The sequence below is a fragment of the Mustelus asterias genome, unplaced genomic scaffold (genome assembly GCF_964213995.1).
Source record: "Mustelus asterias unplaced genomic scaffold, sMusAst1.hap1.1 HAP1_SCAFFOLD_2615, whole genome shotgun sequence".
Taxonomy (NCBI): domain Eukaryota; kingdom Metazoa; phylum Chordata; class Chondrichthyes; order Carcharhiniformes; family Triakidae; genus Mustelus; species Mustelus asterias.
This window is the reverse complement of record NW_027592560.1, coordinates 2,298-28,231: the sequence shown is the minus strand read 5'-3', so window position 1 is coordinate 28,231 and position 25,934 is coordinate 2,298. Positions and strand designations below refer to the sequence as shown.

The following is a 25,934-nucleotide window of genomic DNA, read 5'->3' as shown; positions in this document are numbered from 1 at the left end:
TGAGACAGCAGTGCTAACCCACTGTGCCACCGTGCCACTGTTCAGTGCACCCAAATAGGCGCCGGAGTGTGGCGACTAGGGGGATTTTCACAATAACTTCATTGCAGCGTTAACGTGAGCCTTACTTGCGACACTGATAAAAAGAACTTTAAAAGACGGGGCGTGTTTCAGAGGGAGGAGAATGTTGACCTCGGGGGGGCCCCCAGGGAGAAGCCACCACCTCCGCTCCCCCCTCACTCCTCCTCCAAGCGTCGCGGGATCTCTTGGCCGATCAGGGGGCGGCCTATATTTACTGCCTTCCTGGCAGTGTGACACTTCCTCGGGACTGCATTGGCAGGGTCGGCCCGGAGGGTGGGACTGGGGCCCGTGACCCCTCGACTCCCAGGTTTCCAGTCCTACAGACCTGGCTGCGGTTCCGTCAAGGGAGGGTGGAAGGGGGTTTTCCCCTCCAATCCCGCCTCGGAATAGCAGCCGGGCCCGTCCCCTTCAGGATTTGGGGAAAGGGCCCATTTTCGTCCCAATGGCGCCATTCGCCGGTTCAAAGCCACGTTGGACACCTTGACAATCTGTGCGTCGTTAACCGCGATTTTTCTCTCCGGGATCCAGGGACCATCAATCCCACTCTTCCAGCTTCACCTCTGCCGACGTTCCCGAGGGAATGCCAGCCCTCCTCCAGCCCCGGCCGGTGGTACTTCAGGGAATGCAGGTCCGCCGCGTGCCTTTGGAAATTCCGGAGGTAAGGAGCGTGCGGGATGGCGGGGAGGGGGGTTAACTCCAGTTAAATAACTCCTGCTTCCATTCCTTCCTCCCAGCGTTTAACGGGACGAGTCTTCCTCCTCTGGGAGCCGGGTCGGTTGTTCGACCGTGGGGAGGGGGCGTCACAGACAAACTACAAAGGTGGGGTGCCCCCCCTCCTCCTCCTCCAGCCCAGACCACCTCTGCGGTCAGAGTTGATGCCCACCTCCCCAGCCTTTGCTGCCATCTGGTGCCAACTCCCTCCACCGTCGGTGCAAACATGTGGGTGGCAAGATAGCTCAGCGGGTTAGCACTGCTGCCTCACAGCGCCAGGCAGCCAGGTTCGATTCCCAGCCTCGGCTCACTGTCTGTGCGGAGTCTTCACGTTCTCCCCCCCCCGTGTCTGCGTGGGTTTCCTCCGGGTGCTCCGGTTTCCTCCCACAGTCCGAAAGACGTGCCGGTTAGGGTGCTAAATTCTCCCTCGGTGTAACCCGAACAGGCACCCCCCCTCCCCGTGCTGTCCAACTGAAAGCTGTCAGTGGGACAATGTGCCTTGCTACCTGAGAGATGGCTGGCTGAGCAATGTGACCGCCTGTCTCTCAGGAACAGGAGGAGAGCACTCGGGCCTGTTCCGCCATTCACTTCAACCCTGGTTGATCTATGTCTTAATCCTATCGCCACCTGAAACAGTGGAGGGTGCTGGGCACCGTGGTGGCACAGTGGTTGGCACTGCTGCCACACAGCGCCCGGGACCCAGGTTCGATTCCCGGCTTGGGTCACTGTTCTAAAGAACAAAGAACAGTACAGCACAGGAAACAGGCCCTTCGGCCCTCCAAGCCTGTGCCGCTCCTTGGTCCAACTAGACCATTCGTTTGTATCCCTCCATTCCCAGGCTGCTCATGTGACTATCCAGGTTCTTGTGGAGTTCTCCCCGTGTCTGCGTGGGTTTCCTCCGGGTGCTCCGGTTTCCTCCCACACTCCAAAGATGTGCAGGTTAGGTGGATTGGCCATGATAAATTGCCCCGTAGTGGCCAAAGATGTGTAGGTTAGGTGGATTGGCCGTGCTAAATTGCCCCTTAGTGTCCAAAGATGTGTGGGTTAGGTTGATTGACCATGCTAAATTGCCCCGTAGTGTCCAAAGATGTGTAGGTTAGGTGGATTGGCCATGCTAAATTGCCCCTTAGTGTTCAAAGATGTGTGGGTTAGGTTGATTGACCATGCTAAATTGCCCCGTAGTGTCCAAAGATGTGTAGGTTAGATGGATTGGCCATGCTAAATTGTCCCTTAGTGTCCAAAGATGTGTAGGTTAGGTGGATTGGCCATGCTAAATTGTCCCTTAGTGTCCAAAGATGTGTGGGTTAGGTTGATTGACCATGCTAAATTGCCCCGTAGTGTCCAAAGATGTGTAGGTTAGATGGATTGGCCATGCTAAATTGTCCCTTAGTGTCCAAAGATGTGTAGGTTAGATGGATTGGCCATGCTAAATTGTCCCTTAGTGTCCAAAGATGTGTGGGTTAGGTGGATTGGACATGCTAAATTGACCCTAGTATCAGGGGGATTAGCTGGGGTAAATATGTGGGGTTATGGGGATAGGGCCTTGGTGGGATTGTGGTCGGTACAGACTCGATGGGCCGAATGGCCTCCCTCTGCACTGTAGGGATTCTATTCTATTAGCCCCTCCACAGACGATGTCAGACCTGTTGAGTCATCTCTTCCGGCACTTGCTGTTCGATCGGATGGCACGGTAGCACAGTGGTTAGCACTGCTGCTTCACAGCTCCAGGGACCTGGGTTCGATTCCCGGCTCGGGTCACTGTCTGTGTGGAGTTTGCACATTCTCCCCGTGTCTGCGTGGGTTTCCTCCGGGTGCTCCGGTTTCCTCCCACAGTCCAAAGATGTGCGGGTTAGGTTAATTGGCCATGCTAAAAATTGTCCCTTGGTGAACTGGGATGCGTAGGTTAGAGGGATTAGTGGGTAAATATGTAGAGATATAGGGGTCAGGCCTGGGTGGGATTGTGGTCGGTGCAGACTCGATGGGCCGAATGGCCTCTTTCTGTGCTGTAGCGTTTCTAAGATTCTTCTTCTAAGATCTGCAGCCTCTGCGCGAGCTGGCGTGTTTTCTCACACTGAGGTAACCTCTGCTTCTGCCTCTTCCCCTCTCCATTGTGAACACACACACACACACACACAGTTGGATTTCCTGGATCAGGAATCGCTCCACGAATCCCAGGAGAACACCCTCATGATTGAGGAGAAGAGCAGGAACAAGCAGTACTACAAGTTCTGGCTGCTTCCCTGGAAGTGGATGCGAGTTCGCTACGACCGACTCGCCTTGCTGGCTTTGCTGGACAGGTGCGCTGGGGAGGGAAAGGCTGGGGGGGGGATTGCACGCCACGTCTGAACTTTTTCAAGTCCCTTTGAGATGGAACTCGCGAACGTAAGGGCGGCACAGTGGGTTAGCGCTGCTGCCTCACAGCGCCAGGGACCCGGGTCCCATTCCCGGCTTGGGTCACTGTCTGTGTGGAGTCTGCACGTTCTCCCCCCCGTGTCTGCGTGGGTTTCCTCCGGGTGCTCCAGTTTCCTCCCACAGTCCGAAAGACGTGCTGGTTAGGGTAGATTGGCCATGCTAAATTGCCCCTTAGTATCCAAAGATGTGCTGGTTAGGTGGATTGGCCGTGTTAAGTTGCCCCTTAGTGTCCAAAGATGTGAGGGTTAGGTGGATTGGCCATGCTAAATTGCCCCTTAGTGTCAGGGGGGACTAGCTAGGGTAAATGCATGGGGTTATGGGGGTAGGGCCTGGGTGGGATTGTAGTTGGTGCAGACTCGATGGGTTGAATGGCCGCCTCCTGTACTGTAGGATTCTATGATTCATTCATAGACCATCGTGTTCACTTTTCGGGTGGAACAGTAGCACAGTGGTTAGCACTGCTGCCTCACAGCGCCAGGGACCCGGGTTCGATTCCCGGCTTGGGTCACTGTCTGTGTGGAGTCTGCACGTTCTCTCCCCGTGTCTGCGTGGGTTTCCTCCGGGTGCTCCGGTTTCCTCCCACAGTCCGAAAGACGTGCTGGTTAGTTGCTAAATTCTCTCTCCATGTACCTGAACAGGCGCTGGAGTGCGGCGACTGGGGGATTTTCACAGTGACTTCATTGCAGTGTTAATGTAAGCCTTACTGTGACACTAATAAATAAATTGCCCCTCTGGACCCTTTTCTCTCTCTCCCCTCTCACCTTAAACCGATGCCCTCTAGTTTTAGACTCCCCGACCTTTGGGAAAAGATATTGACTATCTTGCTGATCTGTGCCCCTCATTATTTTATAGACCTCTATAAGATCACCCCTCAGCCTCCTACGCTCCAGGGAAAAAAGTCCCAGTCTATCCAGCCTCTCCTTCTAACTCAATCCATCAAGTCCCGGTAGCATCCTAGTAAATCTTTTCTGCACCCTTTCTAGTTTAATAATATCCTTTCTATAATAGGGTGACCAGAACTGTACACAGTATTCCAAATGTGGCCTTACCAATGTCTTGTACAACTTCAACAAGACATCCCAACTCCTGTATTCAATGTTCTGACCAATGAAACCAAGCATGCCGAATGCCTTCTTCACCACTCTGTCCACCTGTGACTCCACTTTCAAGGAGCTATGAACATGTACCCCTAGATCTCTTTGTTCTGTAACTTTCCCCAACGCCCTACCATTAACTGAGTAAGTCCTGCCCTGGTTCGATCGCCCAAAATGCATCACCTCGCATTTGTCTAAATTAAACTCCATCCGCCATTCGTCAGCCCACTGGCCCAATTGATCAAGATTCTGTTGCAATTGGAGATAACTTTCTTCACTGTCCACTGTGCCACCAATCTTGGTGTCGTCTGCAAATTTGCTAACCATGCCCCCTATATTCTCATCCAAATCATTAATATGGGTGGCACGGCGACACAGCGGGTTAGCGCTGCTGCCTCACAGCGTCACGGTCCCGGGTTCAATTCCGGCCTTGGGTCGCTGTCTGTGTGGAGTCTGCACGTTCTCCCCGTGTCTGCGTGGGTTTCCTCCGGGTGCCCTGGTTTCCTCCCACACACCAAAGATGTGCGGGTTAGGTGGATTGGCCATGCTAAATTGACCCTTAGTGTCTAAAAATGTGCAGGTTAGGTGGATTGGCCATGCTAAATTGTTCCTTCGTGTCCAAAGATGTGCAGGTTAGGTGGATTGGCCATGCTAAATTGTTCCTTCGTGTCCAAAGGTGTGCGGGTTAGGTGGATTGACCATGCTAAATTGTTCCTTCGTGTCCAAAGGTGTGCGGGTTAGGTGGATTGGCCATGCTAAATTGTTCCTTCGTGTCCAAAGGTGTGCAGGTTAGGTGGATTGGCCATGTTAAATTGTTCCTTCGTGTCCAAAGATGTGCAGGTTAGGTGGATTGGCCATGCTAAATTGTTCCTTCGTGTCCAAAGATGTGCGGGTTAGGTGGATTGGCCATGCTAAATTGTTCCTTCATGTCCAAAGATGTGCAGGTTAGGTGGATTGGCCATGCTAAATTGTTCCTTCATGTCCAAAGATGTGCGGGTTAGGTGGATTGGCCATGCTAAATTGTTCCTTCGTGTCCAAAGATGTGCAGGTTAGGTGGATTGGCCATGCTAAATTGTTCCTTCGTGTCCAAAGATGTGCGGGTTAGGTGGATTGGCCATGCTAAATTGTTCCTTCGTGTCCAAAGATGTGCGGGTTAGGTGGATTGGCTATGCTAAATTGTTCCTTCGTGTCCAAAGGTGTGTGGGTTAGGTGGATTGGCCATGCTAAATTGTTCCTTCGTGTCCAAAGATGTGCGGGTTAGGTGGATTGGCCGTGCTAAATTGTTCCTTCGTGTCCAAAGGTGTGTGGGTTAGGTGGATTGGCCATGCTAAATTGTTCCTTCGTGTCCAAAGGTGTGCGGGTTAGGTGGATTGGCCATGTTAAATAGTCCCTCACTGCCAGGGGGACTCGCAGGGTAAATGCATGGGGCTATGGGGATAGGGCCTGGGTGGAATTGTGGTCGGTGGAGCCTCGATGGGCCGAATGGCCACTTCCTGCACTGCAGGGATTCTATGATGAATGACAAGCTGACCCCTCTCTCTTCCCGTCTCCCTTTGCAGGAACCGGGAGGCCTTTGAAAATGTTGTTGCCGTCGCCCTCGCTGCCCTGGTGGCTTTCCTGGGCTTCCTGCTGCTCCTCGAGGGTTTCTTCCGGGATATCTGGGTTTTCCAGTTCTGCTTGGTCATCGCCAGCTGCCAATACTCGCTGCTGAAGGTACCGTCCAACACAGCCTGTCCCCTGACCTCCGACCTCCAAATCCCACTGGCGTTCGCGGCGACGGGGTCTCGGACACTTAAACCGCCCCCCCCCCCCCGCGCCCCCTCTCCCAACCCCCAATCCCACCCGGCAGGAGTGGCCCCTGACACCGCGCTCCGCACGGCCTCTTAAACCTCCCCCAGGCACAATCCGCGCTCCGCACGGAGATAGACAGGAGACGCAACATTTGGTCAAAGAGGTAGGGAGGTTGCCAGAGGCGGAGGGATTGAGGGAGGAACTCCGGAGCTTGGGAGCGATCGGGGCGTGGGGGGGGGGGGGGAATGTGCGCGAGAGGCTGGAATCGTGCGGAGATCCCGGATGGTGGAGGAGGTGACGGAGGGAGAGGGGTGGGGGGGGGGGAAGCGGAGCTGGCAAGGTGACTCTGGAGGTCAGGATGAGCACTTTAAAACCTGGGCATTGGCACAGTGGGTTAGCACTGCTTCCCCCTCGGGGACCCGGGTTCGGTTCCCGGCTCGGGTCACTGTCTGTGTGGAGTCTGCACGTTCTCCCCGTGTCTGCGTGGGTTTCCTCCGGTTTCCTCCCACAGTCCGAAAGACGTGCTGGTTAGGGTGCTAAATTCTCCCTCAGTGTAACCCGAACAGGCGCCGGAGTGTGGAGACTAGGGGATTGTCACAGTAACTTCATTGCAGTGTTAATATAAGCCTTACTTGCGACACTAATAAATGAACTTAAACTTTAAATGTTGGTTGGTTGGTTTGTGTTAGAAGTCTCTCACACGCTGACTGTCTCTCTCTCTCTCCAGAGCGTTCAGCCAGATGCAGCCTCGCCGATGCACGTGAGTAGTCTGGGCTAGACGCACATTTCTGTCGAGTCTTTCGGAGCCTCCGCCCGGCCAGAGCGCTTTGCAACCAATGAGGCACTTGTTTTTTTGTGACACGTCTTTGCCATTCCGGCAACGGCCAGTTTGTGCACAGCAAGACCCCAGGGACAGCAATGTGCGAATGGCCCAGGACGTCCATTGTGGACATTGGTCAGGGGAAAACTATTGCGCCCCTCTACCCCCCCCCAACCCCGGGGACAAACAGCCCTCTCTCCATTGCAGTAGTGGTCAACAGGATATTTTGTGTCTCCTTGAGAGGGCAGCCTCTTTCTGCGCAGCAGCTCCGCAAAACTACATCGGAGGTGTCCACCGCTCCGTACTGTCCAAAGATGTGCAGGTTAGGTGGATTGGCCATGCTAAATTGCCCCTTGACGTCCAAAGATGTGTAGGTTAGGTGGACTGGCCATGCTAAATTGCCATTTAGTGTCCAAAGATGTGTAGGTTAGGTGGATTGGCCATGCTAAATTGCCCCTTGACGTCCAAAGATGTGTAGGTTAGGTGGATTGGCCATGCTAAATTTCCCCTTGACGTCCAAAGATGTGCAGGTTAGGTGGATTGGCCATGCTAAATTGCCCCTTAGTGTCCAAAGATGTGTAGGTTAGGTGGATTGGCCATGCTAAATTGGCCCTTTCTGTCCAACGATGTGCAGGTTAGGTGGATTGGCCATGCTAAATTGCCCCTTAGTGTCCAAAGATGTGTAGGTTAGGTGGATTGGCCATGCTAAATTGGCCCTTTCTGTCCAACGATGTGCAGGTTAGGTGGATTGGCCATGCTAAATTGCCCCTTGGTGTCCAAAGATGTGCAGATTAGGTGGATTGGCCATGCTAAATTGTTCCTTAGTGTCCAAAGATGTGCAGGTTAGGTGGATTGGCCATGCTAAATTGTTCCTTAGTGTCCAAAGATGTGTAGTTTAGGTGGACTACCCATGGTAAATGTGTGGGGATGGGATGGATGGGAAGGTCAGGATGAAATGCTCACTCTGAGGATCAGCGCAGACCCGATGGGCCGAATGGCCTCTTTCTGTGCCGTAGGGATTCTCTGTGCTGCTCAAGTCTCTGGAGTGGGGACTGGAACCTGTGACCTGCCTTGGGAGGGAACGAGTGTTACCCGCCGGGCCGCGGTGAGCTCCTTCCGTGCCCTCAGTCTGAGGGTGAGTGTTTCGAGGCTGCCTCCAATTCCGGGAATGTCTCCGCTTGCGGTCCGAGCTTATCTGCCCGTTCCTGGAATCTCCGCTGACAGCGATCCCCGTCGCTCTCGTGCCTTTGACTTGCGGACTGTTCCGGGTGGTCCCCCAGCCAGGGTTGGAGGGCAGGACCAGCTGAGTGAACACAATGCAGAGGTCGTACGGGAAGTGGGTGGGGGGGGTTGTTCTGTGTGCGTGCGTGTCTCTGTCTGCCTGCCAGCCATGCTGCGATCTGACCCGTTCACTCTCCCACAGGGTCACAACTGGATCATCGCGTACAGCCGGCCGGTCTATTTCTGTACGTGCTGTGTCCTGATCTGGCTCTTTGACTTTGGGAGCAGGAGTGACCATCTACAGCCCATCAACCTGTACGGGATCACCTTCTTCTCTGCCCAGTCCTTCGCCTACACCCGGGATGTGGTGATCGGTGGGTTTTTGCGATGGCTTGGCTGTCTGTGTTTATTCGTGCCTCAACTTTACTGTTCACCACTCATTTTTGATTTTGTGTTTGATTTGGATTTGAGTTTGGATTTGGATTTGATTTTGATTTTGGATTTGATTTTGATTTTGGATTTGATTTTGGATTTGGATTTGATTTTGGATTTGGATTTGATTTTGGATTTGATTTTGGATTTGATTTTGGATTTGGATTTGATTTTGGATTTGGATTTTGGATTTGAATTTGGATTTGGATTTGATTTTGGATTTGATTTTGGATTTGATTTTGGATTTGATTTTGGATTTGATTTTGGATTTGATTTTGGATTTGGATTTGGATTTGAATTTGGATTTGGATTTTGGATTTGGATTTTGGATTTGATTTATTATTGTCATGGGATGTAGTGCTATACAGACAAAGCATACTGTTCATAGAGAAGGAAAGGAGAGAGTGCAGAATGGAGTGTTACAGTCATAGCTAGGGTGTAGAGAAAGATCAACTTAATGCGAGGTAGGCCCATTCAAAAGTCTGACAGCAGCAGGGAAGAAGCTGTTCTTGAGCCGGTTGGTACGTGACCTCAGACTTTTGTATCTTTTTCCCGACGGAAGAAGGTGGAAGAGGGAATGTCCGGGGTGCGTGGGGTCCTTGATTATGCTGGCTGCTTTTCCCCGAGGCAGCGGGAAGTGTAGACAGAGTCAATGGATGGGAGGCTGGTTTGCGTGATGGATTGGGCCACATTCACGACCTTTTGTAGTTCCTTGCGGTCTTGGGCAGAGCAGGAGCCCAGACCAAGCTGTGATACAACCAGAAAGAATGCTGGTGCCAGTGGTTCTGCTTCACACGAGCTTCAAGTGTCTTTAAGACAGAGATAGATAGGTTCTTGATTAATAAGGGGATCAGGGATTATGGGGAAAAGGCGGGAGAATGGGGATGAGAAAAGTATCAGCCATGATTGAATGGCGGAGCAGACTCGATGGGCCGAGTGGCCTCATTCTGCTCCTATGTCTCACGGATAGAGTGAATAAGGAGAAAGTGTTTAAAATGTCAGGCGAATGGGAAACAGAGAGGGAGACGCAGATTGTAGAGAATTGGGAAAAGGACCAGAGGGGGGGAGATGAGGAGAATGTATTTTGCGAGTTGTTGTGATCTGGAAGGTGCTGCCTGAAAGGGCGGCGGAAGCAGATTCAACAGGAACTTTATAAAAAGGGGGGAAAATACTGGAAAAGGAGAAATTTGCCGAGATATGGGAGCAAGGGGGGTGTGGAGGGGGAACTAATTGGATAGATCTTTCAACGAGCTAGCACAGGGGTGATGGGCAGAATGTCCTCCTCCTGTGCTGTCAGATTCTTTGATATGGACGCAGTCACACAGTCGGGCTCCTGTGACTCTCCCCCCCCCCCCCCCCCCCCCCAGTTAGTAACTCGCTGTTCTTTCAATGTATTTATTTTTTCAGTTTTTACGCTGTGTTTCCCAGCCATCTTTCTCGTTGGCCTCCTGCCGCAAGTCAACACTTTCTTCATGTACCTGCTGGAACAGCTGGACATCCACGCCTTCGGGGGCACCGGTAAGTCCAGAGGGCCATCCACCATCAATCCAGCCTCGCGTTTAGGATCAGAGAATCCCGACAAGTGCCCATTCGGCCCATCGAGTCTGTACCGACTCTCTGACACAGCATCTTTCCTATCTCTTAAAACCCACAGGTTTAGGCCGGGCAACGTAGCATGGCCAATCCCCCTAACTCGCACATCTTTGGACACTAAGGGGCAATTTAGCATGGCCAATCCTCCTAACCTACACATCTTTGGACACTAAGGGGCAATTTAGCATGGCCAATCCTCCTAACCTGCACATCTTTGGACACTAAGGGGCAATTTAGCATGGCCAATCCACCTAACCTGCACATCTTTGGACACTAAGGAGCAATTTAGCATGGCCAATCCACCTAACCTACACATCTTTGGGCACTAAGGGGCAATTTAGCATGGCCAATCCACCTAACCTACACATCTTTGGGCACTAAGGGGCAATTTAGCATGGCCAATCCACCTAACCTACACATCTTTGGACACTAAGGGGCAATTTAGCACGGCCAATCCATCTAACCTACACATCTTTGGACACTAAGGGGCAATTTAGCATGGCCAATCCACCTAACCTGCGCATCTTTGGACACTATGAGGCAATTTAGCATGGCCAATCCCCCTAACCTACACATCATTGGACACTAAGGGGCAATTTAGCATAGCCAATCCACCTAACCTACACATCTTTGGACACTAAGGGGCAATTTAGCACGGCCAATCCATCTAACCTACACATCTTTGGACACTATGGGGCAATTTAGCATGGCCAATGCACCTAACCAGCACATCTTTGGACACTAAGGGGCAATTTAGCATGGCCAATCCACCTAACCTACACATCATTGGACACTAAGGGGCAATTTAGCATGGCCAATCCACCTAACCTGCACATCTTTGGACACTAAGGGGCAATTTAGCATGGCCAATCCACCTAACCTGCACATCGTTGGACACGATGAGGCAATTTACAACGGCCAATCCATGTAACCTGCACATCTTTGGACACTAAGGGGCAATTTAGCATGGCCAATCCACCTAACCTACACATCTTTGGACACTAAGGGGCAATTTAGCACGGCCAATCCATCTAACCTACACATAGTTGGACACTATGAGGCAATTTAGCATGGCCAATCCAGCTAACCTGCGCATCATTGGACACTAAGGGGCAATTTAGCATGGCCAATCCACCTAACCTACACATCTTTGGACACTGAGGCAATTTAGCATGGCCAATCCATCTAACCTGCACATCTTTGGACACCATGAGGCAATTTACAACGGCCAATCCATGTAACCTGCACATCTTTGGACACTAAGGGGCAATTTAGCATGGCCAATCCACCTAACCTGCGCATCATTGGACACTAAGGGGCATTTTTGCATAGCCAATCCACCTAACCTACACATCTTTGGACACTAAGGGGCAATTTAGCACGGCCAATCCATCTAACCTACACATCTTTGGACACTGAGGGGCAATTTAGCATGGCTAATCCACCTAACCCGCACATCTTTGGACACTAAGGGGCAATTTAGCATGGCCAATCCACCTAACCTGCGCATCATTGGACACTAAGGGGTAATTTAGCATGGCCAATCCACCTAACCTGCACATCTTTGGACACTGAGGCAATTTAGCACGACCAATCCACTTAACCTGCACATCTTTGGACACTAAGGGGCAATTTCCCATGGCCAATCCACCTAACGTACACATCTTTGGACACTATGAGGCAATTTAGCATGGCCAATCCACCTAACATGCGCATCTTTGGACACTAAGGGGCAATTTAGCATGGCCAATCCACCTAACCTACACATCTTTGGACACTAAGGGGCAATTTAGCATGGCCAATCCACCTAACCTACACATCATTGGACACTAAGGGGCAATTTAGCACGGCCAATCCACCTAACCTGCACATCTTTGGACACTATGAGGCAATGTAGCACGGCCAATCCACCTAACCTACAAGTCATTGGACACTAAGGGGCAATTTAACATGGCCAATCCACCTAACCCGCACATTTTTGAACTGTGGGTGGAAACCGGAGCACCCGGAGGAAACCCACGTGGATACGGGGGGAGAATTTGCAAACTGCGCGCAGACAGTGACCCGAGGTGGGAATCGAACCCCAGTCCCTGTGAGGCAGCGGCGCTAACCCACTGTGCCAAGCTCAATCTGTTTAAACCCTGATGGTATTGGCTGAGAGCGGGCAGAGAGGTTTGTACATTTGAGAGATTTTTTTTTCTCTCTCTCTATTCCCCTTTACCCTCCGGTTCTCTCAAGTGCACCTCATAGAATCATAGAAACCCTACAGTGCAGAAGGAGGCCATTCGGCCCATCGAGTCTGCACCGACCACAATCCCACCCAGGCCCTAGCCCCATATCCCTACATATTTTACCCGTTAATCCCTCTAACCTACACATCTCAGGACACTAAGGGGGAATTTTAGCACGGCCAATCGACCTAACCCGCACATCTTTGGACTGTGGGAGGAAACCGGAGCACCCGGCGGAAACCCACGCAGACACGAGGAGAATGTGCAGACTCCACGCAGACAGTGACCCCGAGCCGGGAATCGAACCCGGGTCCCTGGAGCTGTGAATCTCTGTCCGTCTCTGCTCCTCACGCTCCCTCGGGGGTGGGGGGGGGGGTGGTCCTCTCGGTCCCTCCCCTCTCCCTCCCCCCCCCCCCCCCACAGGACACGGCGGCATACGTAAGGGGGTCACACGGCAGAAAGCTGACTGCCCGGACTGTGCTCCCTGCCTCGTGTGACGTCTGGTTGGAGACAAAGTTGGGTGAGGTTGGGATCCCGGCGCTCCCCTCTGATTGACTCTGTCCTGTTTACTCCGCAGCTACGACCAGCCCCGTATCCGCACTTTACAGCTTTGTCCGCAGCCTGACCATCGCTGCCCTCCTTTATGGATTCTGTTTCGCTGCAGTGAAGGTAGGTGTGCGGGAGCGTGGGTGGGAGGGGGACTGGCTAATGGAAGGGATCAGGGGGGGGCGGTTAACTCTCCACTGGTTGGAGTCACACCCAGGCGCACAGGAACTGAGTTGTGGCTTTTAAAGGTTATAAGTTTATTTATTAGTGTCACAAGTAAGGCTTACATTAACACTGCAGTGAAGTTGCTGTGAAAATCCCCTAGTCGCCCACACTCCGGCGCCTGTTCGGGTTACGCTGAGGGGGAATTTAGCACCCTAACCAGCACGTCTTTCGGACTGTGGGAGGAAACCGGAGCACCCGGAGGAAACCCACGCAGACACGGGGAGAACGTGCAGACTCCGCACAGACAGTGACCCAAGCTGGGAATCGAACCCGGGTCCCTAGTGCTGTGAGGCAGCAGTGCTAACCCACTGTGCTGCCGTGCCGCCCCGGGTCCCTGGCGCTGTGAGGCAGCAGTGCTAACCCACTGTGCTACCGTACCATGCTTGGAGGTCAGTCATCTCAGCTCCAGGACATCTCTGCAGGAGTCCCTCAGGGTTGGTGTCCTCGGCCCAACCATCTTCAGCTGTTTCATCAATGATCTTCCCTCCGTCATAAGGCCAGATGTGGGGATGTTCACCGATGATTGCACAATGTTCAGCACCATTCGCGACTCCTCAGATACTGAAGCAGTCCATGTCCCAATGCAGCAAGACCTGGACAATATCCAGGCTTGGGCTGACAAGTGGCAAATAACATTCACGCCACACAAATGCCAGGCAATGATCATCACCAATAAGAGACACTCGAACCACCACCCCTTGGCATTCAATGGTGTAACCATCACTGAATCCCCCACTGTCAACATCCTGGGGGTTAATCCTGGGGGTTCCCATTGACCAGAAACTGAACTGGACCCAACCATATAAATACTGTGGCTACAAGAGCAAGTCAGAGGCTGGGAATTCTGCGGAGAGTAACTCACCTCCTGACTCCCCCCAAAGCCTGTCCACTGGGAATCCTGCGGAGAGTAACTCACCTCCTGACTCCCCCCAAAGCCTGTCCACTGGGAATCCTGCGGGGAGTAACTCACCTCCTGACTCCCGCCCCAAAGCCTGTCCACTGGGAATCCTGTGGAGTGTAACTCACCTCCTGACTCCCCCCCCAAAGCCTGTCCACCATCTACAAGGACACAAGTCAGGAGTGCGATGGAACACTCCCCACTTGCCTGGATGGGTGCGGCTCCCAACAACACTCGAGAAGCTCGACACCATCCAGGACAAAGCAGCCCCGCTCGATCGACACGCTAACCACAAACACTCACTCCCTCCACCACCGACGCACAGTGGCAGCAGTGTGTACCATCTACAAGATGCACTGCAGCGACTCGCCAAGGCTCCTTCGACAGCACCTTCCAAACGCACCACCTCTACCACCTAGAAGGACAAGGGGGGGGGCAGCAGACATATGGGGAACACCCCCACCTGCAAGCTCCCCCTCCGAGCCACTCACCATCCCGACTTGGAAATATATCGGCCGTTCCTTCACTGTGGCTGGGGTCAAAATCCTGGAACTCCCTCCCTAACAGCACTGTGGGTGTACCTACACCACACACGGGGACTGACTGATGTCCAATCACAATCCTGGAACTCCCTCCCTAACAGCGCTGTGGGTGTACCTACACCACACACGGGGACTGACTGATGTCCAATCACAATCCTGGAACTCCCTCCCTAACAGCGCTGTGGGTGTACCTACACCACACACGGGGGCTGACTGATGTCCAATCACAATCCTGGAACTCCCTCCCTAACAGCGCTGTGGGTGTACCTACACCACACACGGGGACTGACTGATGTCCAATCACAATCCTGGAACTCCCTCCCTAACAGCGCTGTGGGTGTACCTACACCACACACGGGGACTGACTGATGTCCAATCACAATCCTGGAACTCCCTCCCTAACAGCACTGTAGGTGTACCTACATCACACACGGGGACTGCGCCGGGTTCAAGATGGCTGCTCACCCACCACCTTCTCCAGTGGGGCGATTGGGGATGGGGGGTAAGTGCTGGGCCCGGCCAGCGACACCCACACCCTGTGGACGAATAACTAAAAAAGAATCAGTGGGGGGCAGGGCATTAGAGGAAGGGGAGGCGATGGTCGAGTGGTATTATCGCTGGCTGAGTTGCTGGATTAATAGTCTAATGTCCTGGGAGACCCGGGTTCGAATCCCGTCCACGGCAGATGGTGGAACTTGAATTCAACAAAAAAATATCTGGAATTAAGAATCTACCGATGACCCATTGTGGGAAAAACCCATCTGGTTCCCTTTAGGGAAGGAAATCTGCCGTCCTTACCCTGGTCTGGCCTACATGTGACTCCAGAGCCACAGCAATGTGGTTGACTCTCAACTGCCCTCCAAGGGACAACTAGGGATGGGTGGCACGGTAGCACAGTGGGTTAACACTGCTGCTTCACAGCTCTAGGGTCCCGGGTTCGATTCCCCGCTCAGGTCACTGTCTGTGTGGAGTTTGCACATTCTCCTCGTGTCTGCGTGGGTTTCCTCCGGGTGCTCCGGTTTCCTCCCACAGTCCAAAGATGTGCGGGTTAGGTTGATTGGCCAGGTTAAAAATTGCCCCTTAGAGTCCTGAGATGCGTAGGTTAGAGGGATTAGCGGGTAAAATATGTGGGGGTAGGGCCTGGGTGGGATTGTGGTCGGTGCAGACTCGATGGGCCGAATGGCCTCCTTCTGCACTGTAGGGTTTCTAAAAAAAAAAATGCTGGGCCCAGCCAGCGACACCCGTGTCCCATGAATGAATAAAAAGGAGTGAGGGATTGGGGATAATTGGATTGTTGTTTGATTAAAGCATGAATGAGGATGATGGGTAGAATGGCCTCCTATGTGTCTGATTTTTCTCTCTCTCTCTCGTTTCCCTCCGCAGCTTCCCTGGGAAGCCCAGCATGTGCCAGTCCTCTTTTCCGTCTTCTGTGGCCTTCTCGTCGCGCTCTCCTACCACCTGAGCCGTCAGAGCAGCGATCCCACCACCCTCTGGTAAGCGGGCGGGCGGGGAGAGTTTTATCTTCCTTACTGACGGGGCTGGGGGTGGGGGTTGGACCTGCCCAGATACGCCCGGGTCGGAGACTCACCCGAAGGCTTCACGGCTCACCATTGGCGCTAACGTACCCAGCCCCGGGAGTGCTGCATTGCCAGTGGTGCTGGGCCCTTCCGTTGGCGTCCAAACCAAGGTGCCCATCAGATTGGGGCATTGGAATTGTTCCAGTTTATTTATCAGTGTCACAAGTAAGGCTGACATTAACACTGCAATGAAGTTACTGTGAAAATCCCCCTAGTCACCACACTCCTGTTCGGGTTACACTGAGGGAGAATTTAGCACCCTAACCAGCACGTCTTTCATACTGTGGGAGGAAACTGGAGCACCCGGAGGAAACCCACGCAGACACGGGGAGAACGTGCAGACTCCGCACAGACAGTGACCCGAGCCGGGAATCGAACTCAGGTCCCCTGAGGCAGCAGTGCTAACTCACTGTCACCCCAAGATCACACAAGGCTTGCGTTAACACTGCAATGAAGTTACTGTGAAATTCCCCTGGTCTCCACACTCTGGCGCCTGTTCGGGTCAATGCGCCCCTAACCAGCACGTCTTTCGGACTGTGGGAGGAAACCGGAGCACCCGGAGGAAACCCACGCAGACACGGGGAGAATGTGCAGACTCCGCACAGACAGTGACCCGAGCTGGGAATCGAACTCCGGTCCCCTGAGGCAGCAGTGCTAACTCACTGTCATCACAAGTAAGGCTTGCATTAACGCTGCAATGAAGTTACCGTGAAATTCCCCTAGTCTCCGCACTCTGGCGCCTGTTCGGGTCAATGCGCCCCTAACCAGCACGTCTTTCGGACTGTGGGAGGAAACCGGAGCACCCGGAGGAAACCCACGCAGACACGGGGAGAACGTGCAGACTCCGCACAGACGGTGACCCAAGCCGGGAATCGAACCCGGGTCCCTGGTGCCGTGAGGCAGCAGTGCTAACCCACTGTGACGTCCATTGAGTTGAGATTCCGGCAGGACCGGGTACCTCCTTCAACTCTGGCTCGGTGGTCCTGCTCTTTCCATACCCTCCCCTCCGTTAAGATTCAGGCCAGAAACTCCAAGCTCTTTTACAAAGTCAGCCTAAACCCTAAATTTGTACCTTTGAATTTGGCACGGGTGAGTAAGATCTTTCACTCCGGTGACCCACGAGGAAACTTTTATCAAACAAATTTGATTTAAGAACACAGTTACGTATGAGGAGTGTCTGAGGACTCTGGGTCTGTACTCGTTGGAGTTCAGAAGAATGAGGGGACGATCCTATTGAAACTTCCAGAATACTGGGAGGCCCTGGATAGAGTGGACGCGGGGAAGATGTCTCCATGAGTCGGAGAGACTGGGATCCGAGGGCTCGGCCTCAGAGTAAAGGGACGGACCCTTTAGAACCGAGATGAGGAGGAATTTCTTCAGCCGGAGGGTGGGTGAATCTGTGGAGTTTAAAAGGATGAGGAGGGGGGAATCTCATTGAAACTTACAGAATGGGGCGGCACGGTGGCACAGCGGGTTAGCGCTGCTGCCTCACAGCGCCAGGGACCCGGGTTCGATTCCCGGCTCGGGTCACTGTCTGTGCGGAGTCTGCACGTTCTCCCCGTGTCTGCGTGGGTTTCCCCCGGGTGCTCCGGTTTCCTCCCACAGCCCAAAGATGTGTGGGTTAGGTGGATTGGCCACGCTAAATTGACCCGAGTGTCAGGGAGATTTGCAGAGGAAATATTAGGGTTACGGGGATAGGGCCTGGGTGGGATTGTGGTCGATGCAGGCTCGATGGGCCGAATGGCCGCCTTCTGCACTGTCGGGATTCTATGAATATTGCGAGGCCGTGATAGAGTGGATGTGGAGAGGATGTTCCCACGACCAGGAGAGATAGAACCTAGTCAACCTCAGACGATCCTTTAAAACAGAGATGAGGAGGAATTTCTTCAACCAGAGAATCTGTGGAATGCTTTGCCACAGAAGGCTGTGGAGGCCGGGTCATTGAGTGTCTTTAAGACAGAGATAGATAGGTTCTTGATTAATAAGGGGGTCAGGGGTTATGGGGAAAAGGCAGGAGAATGGGGGATGAGAAAAATATCAGCCATGATTGAATGGCGGAGCAGACTCGATGGGCCGAGTGGCCTCATTCTGCTCCTATGTCTTATGGTTTTATGAAATATATATAATTCTGGTCGCCACACTACCAGAAGGATGTGGAGGCTTTGGAGAGGGAACACAAAAGATTTACCAGGATGTTGCCTGGTATGGAGGGCTATGAGGAGAGGTTGGAGAAACTTGGTTTGTTCTCACTGGAACGACGGAGGTTGAGGGGCGACCTGATAGAAGTCTACAAGATTATGAGAGGTATGGACAGAGTGGATAGTCAGAAGCTTTTCCCCCAGGGTGGAAGAGTCAATTACTAGGGGGGGCACAGGTTTAAGGTGCGAGGGGCAAGGTTTAAAGGAGATGTACAAGGCAGGTTTTTTTACACAGAGGGTGGTGGGTGCCTGGAACTCGCTGCCGGGGGGGGAGGTAGTGGAAGCGGATACGATAGTGACTTTTAAGGGAACGTCTGGACAAGTACATGAATAGGATGGGAATAGAGGGATATGGTCCCCGGAAGGGTAGGGGCTTTTAGTTCAGTCGGGGCAGCATGGTCGGTGCAGGCTTGGAGGGGCCGAAGGGCCTGTTCCTGTGCTGGAATTTTCTTTGTTCTATGATAAAAAGAATGAACCTAAGTTTTACCAGTCACAAGAATCAACCATGATCCAGTGTAAACATTAACAGCTAGCTATCTCTGATGTTCCAAGTCTCACAACCCCCACAGACATAAACCCCTTTTTAGACTTGCCACAAATAGCAAGTGTCCTTGCGTGATGGTGGATTTACAGCTTTTTAATCACCTGCTGTGGATTGAACCTTCGAAATGTAGGATTACGTGTATGGTATGTTTAGATTTGATTTATTATTGTCACATGTATTGGGATACAGTGAAAAGTATTGTTTCTTGCGCGCTACACAGACAAAGCATACTGTTCATAGAGTACCTAGCAGAGAAGGAAAGGAGAGAGTGCAGAATGTAGTGTTACAGTCACAGCTAGGGTGTAGAGAAAGATCAACTTAATGCGAGGTAGGTCCATTCAAAAGTCTGACGGCAGCAGGGAAGAAGCTGTTCTTGAGTCGGTTGGTACGTGACCTCAGACTTTTGTACCTTTTTCCCGACGGAAGAAGGTGGAAGAGAGAATGTCCGGGGTGCGTGGGGTCCTTAATTATGCCGGCTGCTTTTCCCCGAGGCAGCGGGAAGTGTAGACAGAGTCAACGGATGGGAGGCTGGTTTGCGTGATGGGACTGGGCTACATTCACGACCCTTTGTAGTTCCTTGCGGTCTTGGGCAGAGCAGGAGCCATACCAAGCTGTGATACAACCAGAAAGAATGCTTTCTATGGTGCATCCGTAAAAGTTGGTGAGAGTCGTAGTTGACGTGTCAAATTTCCTTCGTCTTCTGAGAAAGTAGAGGCGTTGGTGGGGCTTTCTTTAACTATAGTGTCGGCATGGGGGGGACCAGGACAGGATCTGTTGTCAGAGATGTGCAGGTTAGGTGGATTGGCCATGCTAAATTGCCCCTTAGTGTCCAAAGATGTGCGGGTTAGGTGGATTGGCCATGCTAAATTGCCCCTTATTGTCCAAAGATGTGCGGGTTAGGTGGATTGGCCATGCTAAATTGCCCCTTAGTGTCCAAAGATGTGCGGGTTAGGTGGATTGGCCATGCTAAATTGCCCCTTAGTGTCCAAAGATGTGCAGGTTAGGTGGATTGGCCATGCTAAATTGCCCCTTAGTGTCCAAAGATGTGCAGGTTAGGTGGATTGGCCATGCTAAATTGCCCCTTAGTGTCCAAAGATGTGCAGGTTAGGTGGATTGGCCATGCTAAATTGCCCCTTGGTGTCCAAAGATGTGCAGGTTAGGTGGATTGGCCATGCTAAATTGCCCCTTAGTGTCCAAAGATGTGCAGGTTAGGTGGATTGGCCATGCTAAATTGCCCCTTAGTGTTGGGATTAGCAGGGCAAATACGTGGAGTCACAGGGATAGGGCCTGGGTGGGTTTGTTGTCAGTGCAAGCTCGATGGGCTGAATGGCCTCCTGTGCTGCGGGGATTCTATCCTATGGGAGCTGGCTGTCCACAGATTTGGATGCCTTATTTCCTGCATTACAATGGGGACTACATTTCAGAAATATGTTGACTGTGAAACACTGGACATTGTGAAGGGGGCGACAGAGGTACAAGCCTAGCTACTCTGCCACCTCTGGTGGGAGGCCTCCATTGCAGCGTGACGTGTTTACATAGCCGGTTCCCATTATGGACAGGGACTAAGGGGAGGGTATAGGGAGGGGGATGTACGCTCTGTCAGTGCCGGGGGGCGGGCCATCTCTCTCAAGGCGGCCGCGGGTTACTAACTCTCCGCCTCTCTGCTCTTTTCAATCCCTGCAGGGCCCTGATCCGGTCGAAGTTTTTCCCCCGGTTGGACAATCGCAATCCTGAGGACCCGCTACTGGAAATCCAGGATCCGCTCCCTGCAAAACTCAAGAGCTCGGTGGTAAGTCCTGAGGGTAGGCCGGGATTGGAACTGCCCGGGCCGAGTCAGGACTCCGTCCCCTGCCCTCAGCTCTGATGCCTCCCGCAGTCGAATAGCTCCGCCATGGGTTGTGCTGCATCCACTTGAGGAACGGGATATGAGTGGGAGTGGGGGAGGTACTGAGATGTGGCTGTAACACATCGCCAGTGGCCCCCACCCCTTCCCCAACCCCCACAACACCTAACTTTGGCTCCGTAGAATTACAGAAACTCTACAGTGCAGAGGAGGCCATTCAGCCCATCGCATCTGCACCGACCACAATTCCACCCCGTAACCACACACACTTACCCTGCTAATCCCCCTAACACCAAGGGGCAATTTAACATGGCCAATCCACCTAACCCTCACATCTTTGGACACTAAGGGACAATTTAGCATGGCCAATCCCCCTAACCCACACATCTTTGGACACTAAGGGGCAATTTTGCATGGCCAATCCACCTAACCAGCACGTCTTTCAGACTGTGGGAGGAAACCAGAGCACCCAGAGGAAACCCACGCAGATACGGGGAGAACGTGCAGACTCCGCACAGACAGTGACCCAAGCCGGGAATCGAACCCGGGTCCCTGGCGCTGTGAGGCAGCAGTGCTAACCACTGTGCCAACGTGTCCATTTTCCTTCTGCCCCCACACCCAGCCCTCCACACCTAATTTGCCACCGTGTTACTCGTTCACAGAAGCGATGCTTAAGGAGGTAGAGGTGTTATCCGATTCCAGCTTCCGTGTGTCTGAATCTCCAGCGAGGTTTTGAGTAAGAGGCCTGTTCCCAGCCTGAGCTGTCTCTAATCTCCCTCTCTCTCACTCCTTCCTCCGCAGAGAGAGGTCCTTCACTCAGACCTGGTCATGTGTCCAGTCATCGCCATCATAACCTTTGCAATCAGTGCCAGCACGGTGTTCATCGCTCTGCAGGTAAGAGTCGCCTCCCGCATCGCCCCTCTGCGCTCAGGGCAGGAGATCTGGCAGCTAACGTGTGTGAAAAGTCTGTCTCTGAAACTAATCCGTGTTAGCAAACAGCGGAGCGCCGCACTGTGGGAGGGTCAGTGCTGAGGGAGTGCCGCACTGTGGGAGGGTCAGTGCTGAGGGAGCGCCGCACTGTGGGAGGGTCAGTGCTGAGGGAGTGCCGCACTGTGGGAGGGTCAGTGCTGAGGGAGCGCCGCACTGTGGGAGGGTCAGTGCTGAGGGAGTGCCGCACTGTGGGAGGGTCAGTGCTGAGGGAGCGCCGCACTGTGGGAGGGTCAGTGCTGAGGGAGCGCCGCACAGTGTGAGGGTCAGTGCTGAGGGAGCGCCGCACTGTCAGAGGGTCAGTGCTGAGGGAGCGCCGCACTGTCAGAGGGTCAGTGCTGAGGGAGCGCCGCACTGTGGGAGGGTCAGTGCTGAGGGAGCGCCGCACTGTGGGAGAGTCAGTGCTGAGGGAGCGCCGCACTGTGGGAGGGTCAGTGCTGAGGGAGTGCCGCACTGTGGGAGGGTCAGTGCTGAGGGAGCGACACACTGTCAGAGGGTCAGTGCTGAGGGAGCGCTGCACTGTGGAAGAGTCAGTGCTGAGGGAGCGCTGCACTGTGGGAGGGTCAGTGCTGAGGGAGCGCCACATTCTGGGATGGTCAGTGCAGAGGGAGCGCCGCATTGTGGGAGGGTCAGTGCAGAGGGAGCGCCGCACTGTGGGAGGGTCAGTGCAGAGGGAGCGCCGCACTGTGGGAGGGTCAGTGCTGAGGGAGCGCCGCACTGTGGGAGGGTCAGTGCTGAGGGAGCGCCGCTCTGTGGGAGGGTCAGTGCTGAGGGAGTGCCGCTCTGTGGGAGGGTCAGTGCTGAGGGAGCGCCGCACTGTGGGAGGGTCAGTGCTGAGGGTGCGCCGCACTGTGGGAGGGTCAGTGCTGAGGGAGCGCCGCACAGTGGGAGGGTCAGTGCTGAGGGAGTGCCGCACTGTGGGAGGGTCAGTGCTGAGGGAGCGCTGCACTGTGGGAGGGTCAGTGCTGAGGGAGCGCCGCACTGTGGGAGGGTCAGTGCTGAGGGAGCGCCGCAATGAGCTGTTTCTCAGGGTAGGACTTGCAGCACTGTCCCCCCCCCCCCCCCCCCCTCAGGAGTAAAAGGACCCCGTCGTCCTGAGGTTGACATTTGTTCCTCTATGGACATTAACTGTGAGGAGTCACTCGTCCCCATTGTGGGATCTTCCTGTGTACAGTCTGCCCTGCCGGCTTTGTTGGCCGAATGTTTGCGAGTCTTAACACCGAATTGGGGGAGTAATTGCTCCGGGACTTACTGACAAGGCTCGGTGTCTGAAGCGCTAACTCTGTACTCTGGGTGGGTGTGATGGGGACGGGGCAGGTTCGGTGAGATGCAGTTAGTTCTCATCACCACTAGATGGGGCTCCAAGTCTGAGCCTGAACCCCTTCACATTGGTTCAAACCTGGCTCTTGCCACCATCTTTCCTCCGGGTGCTCCGGTTTCCTCCCGCAGTCCAAAGATGTGCGGGTTAGGGGGATTGGCCGTGCTAAATTGCCCCTTAGTGACCAAAGATGTGCAGGTTAGGTGGATTGGCCGTGCTAAATTCTCCCTTGGTGTCCAAAGATGTGCGGGTTAGGTGGATTGGCCGTGCTAAATTGTCCCTTAGTGTCCAAAGATGTGCAGGTTAGGTGGATTGGCCGTTCTAAATTGTCCCTTAGTGTCCAAAGATGTGCGGGTTAGGTGGATTGGCCGTGCTAAATTGTCCCTTAGTGTCCAAAGATGTGCAGGTTAGGTGGATTGGCCATGCTAAATTGCCCCTTAGTGTCCAAAGATGTGCAGGTTAGGTGGATTGGCCATGCTAAATTGTCCCTTAGCGTCCAAAGATGTGCAGGTTAGGTGAATTGGCTGTGCTAAATTGTCCCTTAGTGTCCAAAGATGTGCGGGTTAGGTGGATTGGCCGTTCTAAATTGTCCCTTAGTGTCCAAAGATGTGCGGGTTAGGTGAATTGGCCGTGCTAAATTGTCCCTTAGTGTCCAAAGATGTGCGGGTTAGGTGGATTGGCCGTGCTAAATTGTCCCTTAGTGTCCAAAGATGTGCAGGTTAGGTGGATTGGCGGTGCTAAATTGTCCCTTAGTATCCCAGGATGTGTAGGTCATCAAAGGGATTAGCAGGGTAAATGTGTGGGAATAGGGTCTGGGTGGGATTGTGGTTGGTGCAGACCCGATGGGCCGAATGGCCTCCTCCTGCACTGTAGGGATTCTATGAACCAGCACCTCTTTCGGACCCCTTCCATCGCCAAGTCCCAACGCTGCTCCAGACACACGGAGGCACTGCCTCACCCTCATTCCGAATGTGTGCAAGGGACTTGGAGTAATCACTCAAACTTTTCAACCTCACTCCCACCTCATCACCTCCTGGAGACTGTGAGCTCCGGAGCAGAGTTCGACCCCCTCGCCTCCCCGTTTGGGAGGTTTGTGGAAGCTTTCCCCGTCGAGTTGGAGCTGTTCTGTTGCTGTTGTCGGCAGGAAGAGTCTGTTCCACCCTGGGGTGGCGCAGCGGGTTAGCGCTGCTGCCTCACAGCGCCGGGGACCCGGGTTCGATTCCCGGCTCGGGTCACTGTCTGTGCGGAGTCTGCACGTTCTCTCCCTCCGTGTCTGCGTGGGTTTCCTCCGGGTGCTCCGGTTTCCTCCCACAGTCCGAAAGACGTGCTGGTTCCCAGAATCTCTGCAGTGCAGAAGGAGGCCATTCGGCCCATCGACGCTGCACCGACAACTATCCCACCCTAGACCCTATCCCCATAACCCCACACACTTGCCCCGCTACTCCCTCTAACCGACGTATCCTGGGACACTAAGGGGCAATTTAGCACGGCCAATCCGCCTAACCCACACATCTTTCAGACTGTGGGAGGAAACCGGAGCACCCGGAGAAAACCCACGCAGACACGGGGAGAAGGTGCAGACTCCACACAGACAGTGACCCGAGCCGGGAATCGAACCCGGGTCCCTGGCGCTGTGAGGGAGCAGTGCTAACCCCACCGTGCTAGTTTTGTGCGCGCTGTTACAGCCAAAGCATACCGTTCATAGAGTACACAGGGGAGAAGGAAAGGAGAGAGTGCAGAATGCAGTGTAACAGTTGCAGTAAGTTTATTTATTAGTGTCACAAGTAAGGCTTACATTAACACCGCAATGAAGTTACTGTGAAAATCCCCCTAGTCGCCCACACTCCGGCGCCTGTTCGGGTTACACTGAGGGAGAATTTAGCACCCTAACCAGCACGCCTTTCGGACTGTGGGAGGAAACCGGAGCACCCGGAGGAAACCCACGTTGGGTTGGGTGCATTGGGCCGCGCTAAATTCTCTCTCTGTGTACCCAAACAGGAGTGCGGCGACCAGGGGATTTTCACAGTCACTTCATTGCAGTGTTAATGTAAGCCTACTTGTGGCATCAATAAACTTTAACCGACATGTGGGAATGGCGCCCACACGATGGGGGGGATCAATGCTATCTTGCCTGTTTTTTAATCTCCTCTCTGTCTCTCTCTCGGCTAGCCGGTCCTGAGTTACGTGCTGTACGCCCTGGCTGGTCTAGTTGGCTTCCTGACCCACTACCTGCTGCCCCAGCTCCGCAAGCAGCTCCCCTGGTGCTGCCTCTCTCATCCGATGCTGAAATCCAAAGAGTACAGCCAGTTCGAGGTCCGCGGTGAGTCTGAACCTGCAGGTCCCCGACCTACATGGGGAGGTGTGTGTGTGTTGGGGGGGGCTCTGAGCGTGTGGGTGTGAACTCTGGGCCACCACTCCACGTCCGTACATACACACGAACTTGTTACATCCAGTTTGACTGACGTATAGATTGAATTGGCGCAGGAGGAGGCCATTCGGGCCCTTGTGCCTGTGGTAGCCTTTGATTGGAAGATCCAACTAGCCCTCCCGTCATTCCCCTGACAGCCAGGGTCCCTCCACCTGCCGTCCCCTAATCTCGGTTGCCACCCTCGCTGTACCTGTTTTTATTTTGGGTAAAACGCATTTAGGAAGGATATTATTAAACTAGAAAGAGTGCAGAAAAGATTTACTGGGATGCTACCAGGACTTGATGGATTGAGTTATAAGGGAGAGGCTGGATAGACTGGGACTTTTTTCTCTGGAGCGTAGGAGGCTGAGGGGTGATCTTATAGAGGTCTATAAAATAATGAGGGGCACAGATCAGCTAGATAGTCAATATCTTTTCCCAAAGGTAGGGGAGTCTAAAACTAGAG

General features: G+C 53.4%; 1 protein-coding gene across 1 annotated transcript in view; it reads left to right on the top strand.

Moving 5' to 3' along the window:
- LOC144489869 (pecanex-like protein 3) overlaps positions 1–25,420 on the top strand; it is a gene marked incomplete at its 3' end in the record, with an annotated part of 48,086 nt that extends 22,666 nt beyond the window's left edge. The window contains exons 8-18 of the mRNA XM_078207698.1: positions 607–736; positions 2,926–3,086; positions 5,855–6,008; positions 6,814–6,846; positions 8,330–8,501; positions 9,967–10,077; positions 12,961–13,052; positions 15,978–16,087; positions 20,597–20,702; positions 21,558–21,650; positions 25,231–25,420. Of these exons, the coding sequence (XP_078063824.1) occupies positions 607–736; positions 2,926–3,086; positions 5,855–6,008; positions 6,814–6,846; positions 8,330–8,501; positions 9,967–10,077; positions 12,961–13,052; positions 15,978–16,087; positions 20,597–20,702; positions 21,558–21,650; positions 25,231–25,420 (1,352 nt within the window). The remainder of the gene's footprint in view (positions 1–606; positions 737–2,925; positions 3,087–5,854; positions 6,009–6,813; positions 6,847–8,329; positions 8,502–9,966; positions 10,078–12,960; positions 13,053–15,977; positions 16,088–20,596; positions 20,703–21,557; positions 21,651–25,230) is intronic.
- Positions 25,421–25,934: the final 514 nt, after the last annotated feature.